General features: G+C 48.2%; 2 protein-coding genes across 4 annotated transcripts in view; one reads left to right on the forward strand and one right to left on the reverse strand.

The window, feature by feature from the left end:
• LOC135808582 (uncharacterized) overlaps positions 1 to 11,403 on the reverse strand; it is a 25,302-nt gene extending 13,899 nt beyond the window's left edge. Inside the window, exons 1-11 of one of the 2 annotated variants that reach the window (XM_065321799.1) lie at positions 11,107 to 11,403; positions 9,885 to 10,056; positions 8,013 to 8,089; positions 6,523 to 6,583; positions 6,244 to 6,355; positions 6,079 to 6,143; positions 5,125 to 5,313; positions 4,302 to 4,362; positions 3,981 to 3,994; positions 3,277 to 3,350; positions 3,044 to 3,130 (exon numbers count right to left, since the gene is read on the reverse strand). In XM_065321799.1, the coding sequence (XP_065177871.1) occupies positions 3,044 to 3,130; positions 3,277 to 3,350; positions 3,981 to 3,994; positions 4,302 to 4,362; positions 5,125 to 5,313; positions 6,079 to 6,143; positions 6,244 to 6,355; positions 6,523 to 6,583; positions 8,013 to 8,089; positions 9,885 to 10,056; positions 11,107 to 11,175 (981 nt within the window). In that variant the 5' untranslated portion in view covers positions 11,176 to 11,403. The remainder of the gene's footprint in view (positions 1 to 3,043; positions 3,131 to 3,276; positions 3,351 to 3,980; positions 3,995 to 4,301; positions 4,363 to 5,124; positions 5,314 to 6,078; positions 6,144 to 6,243; positions 6,356 to 6,522; positions 6,584 to 8,012; positions 8,090 to 9,884; positions 10,057 to 11,106) is intronic. The other variant, XM_065321800.1, reaches the window with a different exon arrangement.
• LOC135808579 (protein DD3-3-like) overlaps positions 4,947 to 18,616 on the forward strand; it is a 35,218-nt gene continuing 21,548 nt past the window's right edge. Inside the window, exons 1-3 of one of the 2 annotated variants that reach the window (XM_065321793.1) lie at positions 4,947 to 5,002; positions 6,512 to 6,559; positions 18,331 to 18,384. Coding sequence is in view for 1 of the 2 variants with exons in the window: in XM_065321792.1 (XP_065177864.1) it covers positions 17,440 to 17,552; positions 18,331 to 18,384 (167 nt within the window). In the remaining variant the exon portion in view is untranslated. Of the gene's footprint in view, positions 5,003 to 6,511; positions 6,560 to 17,134; positions 17,553 to 18,330; positions 18,385 to 18,616 lie in introns of those variants that run through there. The other variant, XM_065321792.1, reaches the window with a different exon arrangement.

Here is an 18,616-nt window from a genome sequence, read left to right on the forward strand (position 1 = left end):
AGCCACACCAAGCCACACCAAGCCACACCAAGCCACACCAAGCCACACCAAGCCACACCAAGAGACGTGAGCCACACCAAGCCACACCAAGCCACACCAAGCCACACCAAGCCACACCAAGCCACACCAAGCCACACCAAGCCACACCAAGCCACACCAAGCCACACCAAGCCACACCAAGCCACACCAAGCCACACCAAGCCACACCAAGCCACACCAAGCCACACCAAGCCACACCAAGCCACACCAAGCCACACCAAGCCACACCAAGCCACACCAAGCCACACCAAGCCACACCAAGCCACACCAAGCCACACCAAGCCACACCAAGCCACACCAAGCCACACCAAGCCACACCAAGCCACACCAAGCCACACCAAGCCACACCAAGCCACACCAAGCCACACCAAGCCACACCAAGCCACACCAAGCCACACCAAGCCACACCAAGCCACACCAAGCCACACCAAGCCACACCAAGCCACACCAAGCCACACCAAGCCACACCAAGCCACACCAAGCCACACCAAGCCACACCAAGCCACACCAAGCCACACCAAGCCACACCAAGCCACACCAAGCCACACCAAGCCACACCAAGCCACACCAAGCCACACCAAGCCACACCAAGCCACACCAAGCCACACCAAGCCACACCAAGCCACACCAAGCCACACCAAGCCACACCAAGCCACACCAAGCCACACCAAGCCACACCAAGCCACACCAAGCCACACCAAGCCACACCAAGCCACACCAAGCCACACCAAGCCACACCAAGCCACACCAAGCCACACCAAGCCACACCAAGCCACACCAAGCCACACCAAGCCACACCAAGCCACACCAAGCCACACCAAGCCACACCAAGCCACACCAAGCCACACCAAGCCACACCAAGCCACACCAAGCCACACCAAGCCACACCAAGCCACACCAAGCCACACCAAGCCACACCAAGCCACACCAAGCCACACCAAGCCACACCAAGCCACACCAAGCCACACCAAGCCACACCAAGCCACACCAAGCCACACCAAGCCACACCAAGCCACACCAAGCCACACCAAGCCACACCAAGCCACACCAAGCCACACCAAGCCACACCAAGCCACACCAAGCCACACCAAGCCACACCAAGCCACACCAAGCCACACCAAGCCACACCAAGCCACACCAAGCCACACCAAGCCACACCAAGCCACACCAAGCCACACCAAGCCACACCAAGCCACACCAAGCCACACCAAGCCACACCAAGCCACACCAAGCCACACCAAGCCACACCAAGCCACACCAAGCCACACCAAGCCACACCAAGCCACACCAAGCCACACCAAGCCACACCAAGCCACACCAAGCCACACCAAGCCACACCAAGCCACACCAAGCCACACCAAGCCACACCAAGCCACACCAAGCCACACCAAGCCACACCAAGCCACACCAAGCCACACCAAGCCACACCAAGCCACACCAAGCCACACCAAGCCACACCAAGCCACACCAAGAGACGTGAGCCACACCAAGCCACACCAAGCCACACCAAGCCACACCAAGCCACACCAAGCCACACCAAGCCACACCAAGCCACACCAAGCCACACCAAGCCACACCAAGCCACACCAAGCCACACCAAGCCACACCAAGCCACACCAAGCCACACCAAGCCACACCAAGCCACACCAAGCCACACCAAGCCACACCAAGCCACACCAAGCCACACCAAGCCACACCAAGCCACACCAAGCCACACCAAGCCACACCAAGCCACACCAAGCCACACCAAGCCACACCAAGCCACACCAAGCCACACCAAGCCACACCAAGCCACACCAAGCCACACCAAGCCACACCAAGCCACACCAAGCCACACCAAGCCACACCAAGCCACACCAAGAGACGTGAGCCACGGCAATACTACCGTAAACCGCCCAATATTCGCGTCACTAAATTTTCGCTATTTCTTAGAACCAGGGAGTTTGCGACGGCAAACGTTCGCGAAGCACTGGGGCCACTTACATACACCCACTCTTGAAGTTAGATTTCACGATGGTTAATATTCGCGTTACGCTCTTCTCGCGAAAATAGCGAACATTAATCCGTCGCGAATATTTGGCAGTTTACAGTATAAGATGCACGCACATCTGAGACTACCAGTGTCTATGTGAAGAAATGAAAAGTCATTTTAATATCACTAATGGGCCATGGAATCTGTACGGCCAGGGGTGGCTGCAAGCTCGACAAATATTAGGAATTTAGCATGTACTTTTTGAACCATTCGAGCATTTAAACTGCACAAAACAATCAGAACACTCCTCTGTGATCCTGTTCAATGAACTAATAGTCTACCATAGGTACAGCTTGATATCATCAATAACCAAACGCGGGCAAAGTACAATAAAACCTGGTTTAAGCGACCACCCCACGGTGCAAGCAAAAGCGGTCGTTAAAGCCAGGTGGTCTTTAGAACCAGGTCCCACAGTGTCTGTGTAGAACTGTCGGTGCATGGAAAGACATTGTTAAGAGCAGGCGGTCGCTAAACCCAGAGGTCGCTTACACCAGTTTTTACTGTAACTGTATTTCGAGAGCCTTGGAATTGAACAACAAAAAGCCATGCTAGTTCATGCTCAAGGAAGTACTGTTATATTCCATTGCAAATGACCACTGCAGTAAGAAACCGCCTGGCTTTGGAAACTTCAATTCCGGCACTGGACGATATTCTAAATTACATTGGGATGCACCTACTGTGACCAGCTGTCTTCTTTGCACAAAGGGGTTCCTAAAGACAGAGTTTACGGCAGGGGCGTCGGACATCCTACGGTCAATACGGTATTGACCGTACCAATACGGTATTGACCGTACCAATTTTTGCCCCAGGTACCCGTGAATCAATAAAATACACTGGTCTGGGCTCTAAATTTCCAAAATATTTGGCTCAGCCACCCCTCCCCACACGAGTAACTTGTACTTCAGATGGCTGACCGCACCACCCTAAAATACCTTCCTATGCCCCTGGATCATACAAACCCCACCACCTCACCCTAAACAGATGGTGCAGGGCTGAAGGCAGGGAACGCTTGATCTTCTGCTGCAGGACGCCTTTCCGCTCGTTGCACCAAGCACGGATCTGGATTCACAATTTTGCAGGTAAAATTTCCCAGAGAACTACATGAATATTCCTTAAAATGGAGATTTGTTATTTATCAAATTCCGATTGGTGGGCCTCCTATCCACAAAGTAAAAAAAAAATTTTTTTACCATGCATCGCCGTACCTTTTCCGGGTACGTCTTCCAATACAAAAGTATGCAAATGGCCAAAATTGCCTTTCTGAATCGTGCCGCTGCAGCTAAACAACATCCACAGAAAGACAATACCATCAGTTAGCAGGCAGCAGAATTCGCTGAACTCACTTCAGTAGTATGGTGGTATGGTGCTAAAACTTGCAATGGCCCTTAAAGTGTTTCTAGATGCAGTGCTGTAATGGAGTGTGTCATTTAGACCACTTGATGGGCCATTGCGGTAACTCTAACCATAGTGATACACTGGTACGGTACTGTCAGGTACAGAAAGACGGAGTGCCGAGGAACGAACAGGCTAGGAGCTCACCAAGCACAGCATACCGATGTATACACGGTGACTCAACTGTGCATAGACTGCAGTACAAGAAAATAAGAACGGCCTAGGCTAGGAAGCTGACCCCCCCCCCTCATTCTTCGAGTTGTGGCCAACGAGAAATCAGACTGGTCAACCGAAAGCAATGCCAAGCAGCTCATACGGCTTCTGGAGCTCTCGGATGGGTGTTTGCACTGTGCATGATGAATTGAAATGGAAATGCGGCCCAGCTTTGGACTCGTGGGTGAGATGTCTTTGGTGAAGGCCGCACTTTTACATGCATTGCCGGACTCTACAATGGTACCATAGTACGAGCGTGTGCACCAATGTTTGAGATCAGTCCATGTCAGAGAGGCTTGCTTACCTGCATTAGGTGCTCTGTAAACGAATTCAGTGTGTGGTCCGTGCAAGGCAGGGAAAGATTAGAGGATGCACACACACACACACACACACACACACACACACACACACACACACACACACACACACACACACACACACACACACGCGCACGCGCACACACACACACACACACACACACATACACACACACACACAAACAGAATGTACTAATGAATGAGGATGTTGTGCAGATGTACATAGATAGTTCGAATAAATTCGGATGTAATTATCATACACTATCCACACAAGGAGTTAAAAGAAGCAAATCCGGCACACCACTAACCTTTCCCTGTCTTGTTCCGGTGGCATCATGTGAGGTTCAGACATCGGATCCACATCATAATCTGGTAATCAAACACAATGGGCATTCAAGAAGGCAATGTTACAGGTGAACGAAGAGGAGAGAGAGAGAGATAGAGAGAGAGAGAGAGAGGAGAGAGAGAGAGAGAGAGAGAGAGAGAGAGAGAGAGAGAGAGAGAGAGAGAGAGAGAGAGAGAGAGAGAGAGAGAGAGAGAGAGAAGAGAGAGAGAGAGAGAGAGAGAGAGAGAGAGAGAGAGAGAGAGAGAGAGAGAGAGAGATAGAGAGAGAGAGAGAGAGAGAGAGAGAGAGAAGAGAGAGAGAGAGAGAGAGAGAGAGAGAGAGAGAGAGAGAGAGAGAGAGAGAGAGAGAGAGAGAGAGAGAGAGAAAGAGAGAGAGAGAGAGAAGAGAGAGAAAGAGAGAGAGAGAGATGGAGAACTCCTCCAAAAATGCCGTCATAATTTATTTCATAAGTGCAATGTACCTCAAACAGAAGACCAATATACAGGCCCCGATACAGCAATGGGAGAATACCAGTCAAGCAAGTAACTTCCCATTCTAAATAATAGAAAAGCAGTTTGAAGTCTGAAGAAAGTGTCTGTCTCTGCTGGGATGACAGCTTCACCATAGCTCAGTGGTTAGAGCATCGCTGGCCTCAAGCGAAGGTCCCTGGTTATAGTCTTGGTGGTGAGTCTCTGATGACAGTCAATATTTTCTTCTCACTTTTCCCTTTTCCATTCCCTAGACTAGTGAATTTAAGACTGTTGAATTTCCTGCTTACACAATGTCAATACATTGCCTCAATTCACCTTCAGATCCCATTCCACGAGTTGGTTGCTGCCAAGTTGGAATTGTTGTGGGGCCTCGCCGTCGAGTATGATTGGGTTTGGCAGCAGGCTGCAGTGGATGAGTGCCAAGTGATGGCACTGGCTGCGCATGATTAGGATACTGCTGCGGTGCTGGTCCCGTCGGATGCTGACACTGCTGGCAGAGTGGCCCTTTAGCAACACAGTGACAGACAGACATACTCACCTCGGAATTGTTTCATGTCTGATTATAATAGGCCCTAACTCACAAACTGAACTGCCCATACTGTTGCACTGGCTTTTGCCCATTAGTCTTGGTTCAAGATCGAGGAATGGAACACCCGTTGGAGTAGTAGAAATGACATAATTATGGAATTATAATTTGAACTCGGATGGTGAGCCAATTCAATTACGGAAAAGGAAAAGGAACACTTTTTGTCGATGAGTTGACTAAAGTGGTGGGTTGGTAGGACATCCTTCTGCACCGTGAAACCCACCACCTTATCATTTTCGTCCTTCTCCTTTTTTTTCCGGAATTATACTTCAAGTTCTTTGACGGTGCAATTTCCATAGATCTACTTCGAAGTAGCTGAAAGTACAACTGAAGAGTTTGAAAGGAAAACCTGACATGTTTATTCCGTTACATTTCCAATACCACTTGCTGTCTAAAGCGGATTCGTTCGGCAATATGTGCGTGGTGTATCTGAATGCACATTCGAGCCTTGAAACCTTTGACGTGGCTGTTGTTGGATATTTTAAAGGTGAAAAAGTGTCATGACCCCACTGAAGGACACCACACACCACCGCATGGATTAGAACTGATGTCAGAGGTTTGTGGTGAATGGCTTTGCACTGCAGCCGCTTCAAACACAAACAGAGCCGTTGCACTGTGACTGCGTCGCATCTCCTCTAAACAATCTACATTGTACATTCACACCAGCTCAGTAGAACACTTACCTGAAGGCAGGCCTCCCTGATAGAACATAGGATACACAGGTGCTGGCACGTCATACCGTTCCTGTCTGACTCGACACATATCATCACAAAAGCAAACCGGAAAGTACATTTGAATTACAGTGTGTTGTAAATACTTTGAAGTAGCACAACTTTCTTTGTCCCTACCGAATAGCTGGTGCATGCCGTGCCTCCTCCTTGCGATCTCTCAGCAACTCCATCATCATGGTGTGTTGTTGCTGCATGGAGGTGACCAAGAAGTGCGATGCTGGCAGCGCATCTGTAAAGAAAGGCAAGACAAAACGAGACTGAAGTCTTATCTTCAGGGATTGGGGGGCTTCAAATAATGCAACCCGCAGTGATACTTGGATTTTGGACGATAGTCCCAAGTTGTGGACACAATCTATATGTGTTTTGTGAATACATGTTGTTGTAGTTGCATCATACCTTCACTGGCCCGAGGCGTAATTTGCTTGGATTGCGGGTAAGGTTGCCGGTGCTGCCATATCTGAAGATATTTAAAAAAAAATGATAGCATAGAGAATCGGAGGTCAACTGTGTCAACATCATTGCCTCGCTATCCACTGAGTGATATAACTTACATTCTGCAATCAATGAACTTGACATGAGCAGTAGGTATAACGTTGTTGAGAACCCTTGCACTCTCTAAATTGTCAGGAACGAACGACCACACGGCACGAGGACAACTACTTCTTCTAACAGTATATCTGACTTCGATCCAATATAATAACTACTTGTAACACTAAGATCACCAGCTACAGTACGTATCGCCTATAAGGTTGGCGGCTATAGTAATATACCGGATGTAGTGATCAATTTCTCAAATTCATTTTCATTTGCCATAACTAAGTATACACAGTTATCGCGTATAGTAACAATTGTCTATAGTAATATATCGCCTATAGTGATCAAATTCTTCTTTCAAAAGACCTTTGTTACATTATTTTTGCATCGATTATAGTGATTGATGTAAAATCAAGTGGTGTCAGAGGAGAACAGGGTGTTACTTCTTCGTGAAGAACTAACTTGTCCAGTGTTGCCTTGTTTGGTGAGTTCTGCTTGTACAAGTTGCCAAATATGCCTCCATCGTGAGGAAATGCTCATGTTGTGTGACATGAGCTGTAGCCAGCTATGCAGTGCGTATGTGCACGGTGCCCTGAGTCGTTTGACACCCCACTCGCATACATTGCATGCAGTATCGGTCATAGTGATATATCGCTTATAGTGATAAAATGCTCAAAATCAAACACCAACGCTATAGGCGATACTGACTGTATTTATAGCATGCAAATGCCAGCGTATAGCAGAAAAGCATACACATATATAACATGACATGACAGCGTATACAGTAAACAGCACATAGCGCATATAGCGTATAGTATGCAGTAACATCAGCGGTACGGCGGAGCCGAGATACAACATTGAAACGAATTATTATTATACGCATTCCCGCGTTGAAGTGTAGCAGCAGTATGCTGCGTCCACAGCTTCGCTTATGCAGAATGGCTTGGGTGAGAGGAGAGGGGAGAGAAAGCAACAAGGCAACCAACATCTATGAAATTGGTCACGATAACATGAATACAATGTCATAAGCGAGAAGGGCTTTCACACTTGAGAACTTGTGGTTTGTAGCAAACGTTATGCACTGCGTGTTCAAAGACAATGGGGACAATGGAGATCTGAGATTATACGAGTCGTAGATATTCTGGAAAGTGTGATCACTGGGTATGCGTGGATGATTGCATAGTGTTTCTACTCCAGATCCTAAACGGCACACGCAACTCTCCTTTTTCTGCAAACATCAGATGTTCACCAAGAATGATTTCCAGATTGATTTCCAAACATAACAAATACCGTCGAGTTATTGAACTTCAACCGTACTTGTAGATTGTTAGAGCATTACTGAAGGGTCGTACCTCCAAATTCCGTGCCAATTCCTGTTGCTGAGCTTCCAGAACCCCGAGCTGATCAGTCAGAGACTTAATTACGAAGTCTGAAGCACACACACACACACACACGCACGCGCGCGCACACACACACACGGGCGCGCACACACGCACACGCACAAAGCAGACAACAGGGAGTCGAGTAGAGAAGATACGCAAGCCGCAACTTGTCTGACTAGAGTGACCATAAGATCTGATCAAATCATTGACCACCACATCATGTTATATACCGGGCCCCGCGGCATCAATTGGACACAACATGGTCACAACGGTGCTAACCCAACCACTTGTTACTCCAAGGTAACTCATATTGTATGCATATGTATTGGCATAATGTGGGCTCAAAACTTTGGTGGCTACATTCAGGGGCAGGCTCTAGATGCTAACGTTACGCAAAGGAAAAATCCAATGACTTGCTGTAGCAGCCTCACATACCTCCTGACCCTGCTGATATACTAACTGATCACTGGAGTAAATCATGCACATCTACAAGTGCATGCCATGTTTTGGGCTAAAACGGTATGTTGAATGGTCAAAGATTGCAATCCAAAGCCTGGGAAGGCATCATGCTATGGAAAATATGGCTACTGAAACAGTCATAATTGTTCCCACAGTACAGAGTTTTGGTTTTACACATTCTTAGTGCGTCAACAAACTAACCGGCATGGCACCTCACGTGTGTATGTGCATTGACATGTGCTAAGTTTCTAACTTTGACGTACCGTATCTTACCGGTTATAAGTCTACCTTTTAATGACCTAAAAACCGACCTAAAAAGGAGTAGTCTGCTTACAACCGGGGTATAACTGCCCTTTTAAACTGGTAAATCGAGGCCCCAAATTTGGAAGTCGACTTACAACCGGTAAAATACGGTAGTTACAGATAACTCTGAGATACAGTAACTGAACCGACCTGCCTCGTGCAGTCTCAAGGAATTCGGATAACAGATCCGCTGTACATGCATGGCAGGGAGCGAAATAACGGTCGGACATCGGACAATATCCGACCGTTTACGGTCAGTTTCCGGATGTTTTGTACACATCCGGACAAAGTGTCCGCGCACTTTTTTTGCAAAGTACAAAAAAGAAAAGGCACGTCAATCCTTTGTCTCATAGTCATTAGTGATGTCATCTGGCAAGAGAAAGCCAAGCACTGCTGATGCGGGTGCTCCTCTTGGAAAGAAGCCCAGAGGAGTCAAGGCGACCACTTGTGACAAGTGGGTCGCCAAGTATGATAGGGAGCTTTCAACTTCTGTTTGGCTGAGCTATGAGCGCAGTCCCTCAGATCGTAGCGTTGTCAAAAATTTGAAGTGTAAGATGTGTTCCCGTTTTGTTGATAAAATTCGCAGCAGCAAAAATTTGTCTGACTCCTTCGTCGTTGGCTCAGGGAACCTGAAAACGCAGTGGCAAAACAGTAACTACAACAATTTTAATAATGCTCTTTTCACGTCGTGATAACATTTCGATGGTATTAATTCTACACTGAACATTGTGTGATTTGATGTGAAAATTTGCATGTCCGGACATGTCCGGCCATTTTTTCAACTGGCAGGACATTGTGTCAGAGCACATTTTAATCCTTAGCGCATGCCCTGTATGGTGTCCTGTACCAGGTGACACTGAGTGCTCTATTTGAGAGGTTAAGATGCACGTCACTTCTGACGTGACGCGAAAGTTCAGCTCGCGTTATTTTAGCTCGCGCGTCGAAAAACAATGCGAGTGACCTGCAGCTCACGTCGAAATTTGGAGCTTTATGCCAAATTTGACGTGAAATTGCGCGTCGCGTCGGAAATAACGTGCATCTTAACCTCTCTATTGTACATTTCATGTTCACTCACTGTACCTGCATTGGATGAGTCGTGCACCCGTGTATCACTATGGCGATAGCGAGTCACTGCCCCTCTGGTCACATCACTGTTGCCAGCGCCCACGTGTGGCTGATTCCGTGAGGTCGTCCAGTGTTGCGGAGTCCGCTGTGCACGGATAGCCTCCTTCTGCACACGCAATTGTTCCTCCTTCGCAAATGATGGACATACAGGAGAAAATTTCCGTCTGGCAATGCTTTTGGCTCAAACTGAGCTACCTGCCTTTGACTCGTCCTTATCATAAGGCCTAGCCCTACATTCCCTTTCATCATTGGTATGAATTCCACAACTGCGCCTGTTTTCAGTGCATGGTTTGATGCCTGGGTTAGCGATACATCTCAACCACGGCATAGTTACAGTGCCGACAAGCGAAAATCTCACCCGCCCATGAGAAGAATAGTGCAGTGGGCTCTGCATGGCCTTAGCGCTACAAACACTAGCTAGTCTGCACTGCTCTAATGTGGCACTGAACTGGTCATGCTGGAATGCAGGCGAACTACATTGGCCAGCACCGTCACTGAAACCAATTGCATAATGGCCAGCACTGTCACTAACACCGATAGCATTGGCCAGTAGCTACCAGGCGGTGGATCGATTACATAATGACAGTCATTGTCATTGGGCAGCACTGTGGACCTGAGCATTTGAGTGTGCATACTACCAAAGTCGAAACAGTCATGGTATGAATATTGGCTCACATGAATTTACCACCGCACCTTTACCTGGTTACCGTGGAGGTTGGTGTTGATACCGTTTCTTATTCATGTTTTTTTCACCACAGTGTGTTGTTGCATAGCACTATTCATAATAACTGGTCGTATGTGGGCTTGCACACCACTGCAAACCTGACAGAAATGGGTTGGCTGGTTGCAGAGTAATTGGGAGACAGCTGGTTTGCTCTAAACTTTGGCACGTTCAAAACTTGTATTGGCCCGGTAATGGCAGTATTGCTGAATGTGCACGAAAGACTACTACTACTGTCACTGTGTTGTGGTGCGTTGAGTGTGTAGGACTCGGGAGAGCAGCAAAATAATGGCACCACTCTGAGCGGAACCAGTGCGAAAAGGACTGCTGAGCAATGCCGCTATGGAGTATGTGGTACGCCACATCTTGTGAGTACAATACATAATAACAAGTACATGACTTGTAAGTTGTAGTAATTATGCGTTCGAGGGAAATTAGCCGGGTAGAATGAAGTACCTCCTCGTGTAGTCGGTGTCGCAGATTTCCCAGTTTCTCCCAGAAATCAGCCTCGGTAGTCGAATCCATCTACCGCACTATCCTCCCCAGTTCTCGCCTGAGCTGCCAGAAGGCGAACAGCTAGAGAATAGGAGCGGGCGCCGCTCCGACGCTAGTCCTAATCTGCTACCCTGTGTGACTTCGCAAGACCGCAATGGTATTTCGCAATTGCTTCTCATCTGATGAGCTTACCAGAAGCCTTCGGACAAAACTAAAAAGCAAAAGTACAATCAGTTCTGTGACTTCGTCGATCGATCGGATACTGTATCGCATGGCAATGAATGGATTCGGAAGTGGTGTGGAACAGAGTTGGTTGAAAACACAGCGGGACACGGGGCTGTTGCTATGAGAGCATGATACAGACTCAGTACTAGGACTACAACACGATAGACCTACATCACTCAAGTCAAGACAGCGTTGTCTTGACTTGAGTGAGAGAAGTTGAGAGTTGAGTGTCATGTTGCATTGTTGGTCGTTGTGTCATGCACGGACCCCGGTCGTCGGTGTCACGGATTCTGTTTACGTACATGTATCAGATCATGAGATTGTCTGCAATAATCATGATAATTATTAATAGGCGTTATCACTCTCTTAGTATTGACTCCCATTGATTTTCGCTATACCTAAGCAGTCAAATATTCCTGCATATTTCACTCCTTAGGGCTGTATTGACTGCTTATATTTGACTGCTTAGGGGTTGCGCAGTTGAACGGTGCCTAGTGCAGCATTGTCACTGCATGAGTAGGTGGTGGTGTGCAATCATAAAACCGGGACTCATGAGGTTATCGTTCTGGAATTTGAAATACTTACTGTTTGTCGTGATAAATCTAATATTGACTTCGTACTTGGTCAGTATAGGAAATAAAAACCTTGTAAAAGACCTTGGCTTCGCCTCGGTCTTTTACTCGGCTTTTATTTCATATTGACCTCGTACTCAGTCAGTATTAGATACGTGTTTACACAGGGGCGTCAGAAGGTATTTTAGTGTGGTACGGTCAGCCATCTGAAGTACAATTTACTCGTGGGGGAGGGATGGCTGAGTCGAAAAGTTTGGAAGTTTACAGTCCAAATCAGTGCATTTTATTAATCTACGGGGTACTTGAGGCAAATAGTGGTACGGTCAATACCGTAGTGACCGTATCGTGTGCGACGCCCCCGTTACATGAGGCGTTTCAACCCGGGTCAGATTTCAACCCGCCATGTACTTCAAAATACACAAAATGAATGGCGCGTTTACATGACGCATTGCGCTTGACCCGGGTTGAAATTTTGCCCCGGGTTGATTTCAACCCCCCCCCCCCACACACACACAAGGGGAGGGTTGAAATCAACCCGAGGTGAGAAAATCGTACTAATGTACTTCTATGTGTATCTCGCGCCAGGTTTGAATAGCAGTGCACAGTCAAATTTTGCGCAAAAGTATTCACGTGACCATACAGGACTCTAGAAGTAGACTTTTGGCGGCATATCAGTATTTGACCCGGGTCAACTGTATTCATGTAAACACCCACCCATTTTTTCCATCGTATACACTTTCAACCCGGGTTGAACTCGACCCGGGTTGAAAATCCTCACATAAACACAGCCTTACTAGCAATAATCCATGCTCGACCAGTCATGTTGGCCAGGTTGATGAATTTTTTCACTGCTTGTGGCATGCGTGCGAGCCGAGCAGTCCAAAAGTGATCGCGGCCCGGGTGTGGCAAATGGACGAACTTGCAAGTTTGCAATACTAACAGTACGGTATTCAACCGGCCTATAATTATCCTAAAGGCATACCGTAGAATCCCGCGTATAAGCCCATGCCCGCGCATAAGCCCAGGGTTTTCAAGGTTCGAACATCACAAAGCTTCATCGTACAAGCCCATGGGCCTAGGTCATACCGAGGGGTCCATAAATTATGGACTCTTGGCCATACCATGTACGTAGTACAATGCACATTATAGTTTTTTCTTCGTACATTTCAGCACAATCATCGGTTGTTTCTGTTTGCACAGTGGTTTTCAGCAATGTACTTCTCACTTCCTTGATACTTTTCAATAGCACAACTTGGTGTCGGCGTATAAGCCCATTCCCGCGTATAAGCCCATGTTCTCGTATAAGCCCACCGAAATGTCCTTGTGAAACAGATAAGCCCATGGGCTTATCCGCGGGATTCTACGGTAGTGAAGTATAGAGTCTACATACCCCGGTATTGATTCAACAAGCGGCTAGCCTACGTGGCTAAACTATCATAATTATACTGGTCAGACAGTACACCAGGCACTGTCACCATGGTCACGGTCATATTCAGCACCAGTCATGTTTCATCACTGTTTGCATGCCGCAGGTGCCTCAGAATCGATGAAATGGTTGGACCAAACACAATACAACACCTGCAGGCCCGGCTTAGGAAACGCACTGCGACAGAGCTCGGATTCATTGCATTATCAACCGGCAGATAGGCGACAGATCGGTAGGTAAATCAATAAATCATTGCATGCAGGACCTGTTACAGGCATCACAGGTTCACACGAGTATCAGCCATAAGGGTAGTAAGAAGCCATGATTACAGTAAAACTTCAAAGTCCTAATCCGGACGCCCTTGGTCCAGTCACATCTGTCCGCTGGGCACCTTTCTGACCCATCTAGAGTCACAACAGTGGCTTTTCAACAAAAAAAACGTTCCTAGTTACAGGCAGCACTCTGTCCCAACTTGCCCGGAGTAGGCTAAGGAAAGTACTGTTGTCTGAATGCACCTCCCGGGCATTTCCGCGCATACGATGATCATGCAGGTATGCGGCATGAATATCTATGGTGCTTAGCCCAGTCTCATCCTACGGCATGCCGCTCGTGTCACTCTCGTACAGTGAAAGAGTTCAGTATAAAGAACCATGAGGTTCAGTTGTATGATGATTGTCTACATAATAACTTAATAAGGGCATGAAACTACTACTACAACTACTACCGTATTATCTCTAATATAAGCACGGTCCTTTATTTTTTCAATGTACCTCCGCCCCGTGCTATTAATGGAGACGTTCCTTTATTGGAGACTGTTCCATTGTTATTTCAACCTCATTTCAGAGGCATGTTGCCATGCCAAATTCATGTCAGATACACACATTTCAGGGTGTTTTCGCCGGTACAGATAATGAATTTACACAGTGTGCTTATAATGGAGACTGAGCACTTTATTTTTTGAATGCCGCCCCAAGGTGTTCTATTATTGGAGACGTGCTATTATTGGAGACTGTGCTTGTATTAGAGATAATACGGTACTTATAGTTGCAATGAAGATGTGAGGTGCTCTGTGTCTCGTGTGGAACCCTGGATATCACATACTTGCACGTTTTCTCTTTGAATCATATACTTTTTCGAGGATCGTGTGCATGCTTTTTCAGTCGTTTGACCTGCGAGGTACCTCGCAGCTATAAAGTACAAATTCGTATGTCCCCGGGGAGGCACGCTACACAGAAGAAGTTTCACCGTGCTTCCACGTACAAGTCGGTGCGTTGCAACCAGGGTGGCAAACAACAGAGAGCAAGCAGTTCTCAAGGGTGCTCTCGGAATCTCATCGGTATTACTCATATTAGTGCTATGACAGATATTCAAATGTTGTGATTGCCTGGGAACTAAAAGAGGGCAAAGTAATAATAGATCATTATAGGCCAGTAAGAGTGGCTTCAACGTTACGGCGGGCGGGTGGAAAAACGACATAATGATGGGCCCCAGAGCGGGTTTGCTTGAGAATAGACACTCTGACAGGATTACAGCTAGCAGCACGGGTCACAGCCTTTGCAGCAGCAGCAATGTGTGACCAGGATATTGGCGAACATTTCAAATCGGCAAAACATTTGTGCAAATGACGTCATGTCTCACAGCCATGGTTACAAAAGAGCTATACACAAAAACACAGCAGCTGCTGAAAATCGGAATAAGCACGGAAGTTTATGAAAAATCAAGCCCTGGCATTACTTCAAGGACTAAATCTGGTGATATTGATCGACAGCGAAATGCAATGGATACAAACAGCCATCTAGACGAGGATGAGCCGCAAAGCCACGCCGCCTGTACTTGCATTACTCGTATCAGCGCATCTGGAAGCGAATGCCCATGTGAACCACACACACACACACACACACACACACACACACACACACACACACACACACACACACACACACACAAACAAGCACATGCACACACAAACACACCTGCCAATGATGGGTAAGCAGACAACTTGGCACGAAACCAAAACTATCCATCAAACAGAAAAGTGCCCCTGCGAGCCTACAGACGATCCAAGTCAGCCAGGATCTTCTGTTTGTGGGTGGCATAGATGTCTTCGGTGATAACATCAGACTGCCTCAGTGCACTCCAGTCCTGTAGCTGCTGGATGAGCATTTTGCGCACTTCAACGCGTTCCTTGAACAGGTGCAGTGGCCAGAGGAGGGATTCCGCGGCTGGGGGTGTGATGCTGTGACTGCCCGGGTCAGTGAGAGCAGCAGTGCCGGTGACGGTGGCATCACCATTCACACCTGCGGCCACTGGCAAAGTCAGGCTACTTTGCTGCACAATCGGTGACAGGGGAGTGGACGACGGCGCCGAGACCAGCGGCGTGGCGAGCAGCTGTGAAGACACACTGCTGCCGGCGGCGGCCATCGTGTGCTCTCGCTGCTCATGCGACAAGGTGGAAGCCAGCGCGTTGAAGCCGAGCAGGGTCGCGTCGCCACGCGCCCCACTCGTCGTGGCTGCCATCGCCGCACGCTGGATGAGATGGTTCTGCTCCAGTGCCGCCTGCAGTGCTGTGGCCGACATGGACATTGCCGGCACGGTGCCGACGGACATCGCTGCTGGTGCCACCGCCGCTGCATCGTGTGGACTGTGGCCAGCAACGACGGAGTCTTGCGCGGCACTCGCCATCGGCGTGCCGTTCAGAATGGAAGCTGCAACAGTATCGGCCCCTGGATGGACTTTGGGCGATGGGCGTCGCCGCTTGTTGTTGACCGGGGACGGAGAGCCGCTTCGCCGTTGCTTCCCATTGGACATGGGCGAGAGCATGGCGGATAAATCAGCAGGGCGTGAACTGGGATCCTTGCAAAACGAGTACCAAAGCAAGATGTGATTTCGGCGGCTACGGCACACTTCATACATATTTGATAAATCCTCGTCGTCGGCAACATTGACTTTCTGACCCTTCGAGCCATGACCAGGCCGAATGTAGCCGAAGAGAAAGGACGCATCGTCGATGCTCACATCCGCAGCCACTATCTCCAGGCTTTGTAAGCACCGTCCAAAGTCACGCCGCAAGTCACTCAGACTGCTGTATACTCCACTCAGGTCGTTAAGGGGACGTGTTGTGCGTGTTTTGTCCATTCGAACTGCATATTGCACATCTCTATGCATACCATTCTGTGAACGTATGCTATGCGCTTGTGAAGCATCAGCAGCTTCATCACCCCGAGTTTGAGCAGATCCAACTGCAGAGCGATCGCCAATACCATCCACGGCATCATCATCTTGGCCAAGTGTTGAAGCAGCTAGTGATACTGTATAAATTCCATCGTCATTGCACTCAATTTGTTTCAACACGTCGTCAGGCACACAGGCAAGTTCAATGGTTGCCATTCCATCTTGGACATCCACAGAGCATTCCGTAGAATCCATTCGCGAAGAAGCTCGAAGGAGAATTACTTGCAAGAAAATAGAGATGGCAGATGGACAAACAAACCTCGTCGCGCAAAGATGTCGGTGAACCGCGCAAAACGGCAACCTATCCTTGATTTTGCGTGGATTTGTTGCGTGACGTAACGTCATGACATTGCAAACTGTGCATGGTGACCATGGTGACCGTACGGTACAAGTATGTGACCATGGTGACGATGTGTAGCTCTGGAGGTCTGGACTCGGGCGTTTGCAGTTTGATTCTGGTCCGCGGGGGATCCGAGTTCGATTTTGTGGCGTTCCCCTACCCGATCAACCTTTTCAAAAGCCATGGGCCTGGCATGTGTAGTCTGTAGTTGTAGAGAATAGTGTGTAGGCAAAGATATCTTATTCTTCCATTCTGGAAATCTTCTGACTCTGCAACATCGACTACTGAGTATTCTACGTCGGTAATCCTGTGCTGCTGCTCAGTTCTGGACTTTCTCCAATGGAATCGGGTAGTCACAGTGATCACTTTGTCAGCAAAAGAGTATACCGGTAACACACACGTCGTTGGTTTCGACACCAGCTGTCCAAATAAGTCCAGCACTTTGACTTTTAGTTTAGGACTGAGGCCGAGGAAGACCAGGAGACCTGTTGCGACGCGTAATGGCTGTCTCCAATGTCAATGGACGTATTTCACGAGCGTTTATCTGTGCAACCACTGTGCTGATTAGTTTGTTGCAACTCGTCAGCAGTAATGTTTATCTTCATATGCCCAGGTAACGCACAAGACAATAGTTTTATAAAATTCAAACTTTCCTACTTTCAAACTGGTAGCAGGATCTAGGAGCGTACCGAAAACCTGGAATGAGAGGGGGGGGGGGGGGGGGTTGCTCCCACAGAGTTATGTCATGTTCAGTGTTGGCAGCATTCTCTCTACTCTCCCAAATCACTCTATTATTTCGGTCTCACTCTCGGTCCCTGCCTCTGTCGGGTCGGCCGCCTCCATCGTTACACACTGCCAGCTCCTTCGCCCAGTTACCCTGTGGTGCCAACCAACAATTGCTGTGTGTGGGTCGTGTATGATAATTTCCCGAAGTTATTCGGGGAAAAAAACTTTACCTGAATTTGGAGGTGAGCAAGTACGAAGCCGTGTACGTAGTCATTATGCCGGAGTTGTGGAGTAAACAGCAGGCACGACGGTCATCTGTCCAGCTTCAGCTCTATGCTCGCTTCAGCAAAAGTGTTACCCGCGTTTGCTTTGCCTCCACATGGATAGACAAGCGGCGCAGAGTCTCGTAGCTCCATGGCCATCAATTCTTGATAATAACTTGCCGGTAGTGTCGCTAAGTCTCAGTCCTCCTCTCACAGTCAGCTGTTCAATGAAAACCTTTCTCTCTCGCTCCGTTGGCTGCTATAGCAAGTTAGCAATCACCCGACCACCAGTACTCGATACCTAACTCGATTGCCTTCTGTGTGTGTGTGTGTGTGTGTGTGGGTGGGTGCGTGGGTGCGTGCGTGCGGGCGTGCCCCTGTGTGTGTGTTTCACCAATACAGGGGCAGTAATAATCGTCTGAACGGAGCTGGTAGAAATCGCAACAATGCAAACAGGTCAGTGTGCTGCAGCAGGCTAATGGCAATTGCAATGGATGCAATAGCATTTTTATAGGTCTACATTGATTTCAATACGCAGTTGCGCTCACCGAAATCCGACCCAAAGTGCCAAACTGGCGCCCTGGACCAGTTCCGATTACATCACTGTTCTTGTGCATGTGTACGTTCAGCCGCGGCATTCATACCACTTCCAGGGCGTCAAGGGCCGTGCAAGTTGAGGGCGCCGGAT

This window comes from Sycon ciliatum, chromosome 2, assembly GCF_964019385.1.
Source record: "Sycon ciliatum chromosome 2, ocSycCili1.1, whole genome shotgun sequence".
In the NCBI taxonomy this organism is placed as follows: domain Eukaryota; kingdom Metazoa; phylum Porifera; class Calcarea; order Leucosolenida; family Sycettidae; genus Sycon; species Sycon ciliatum.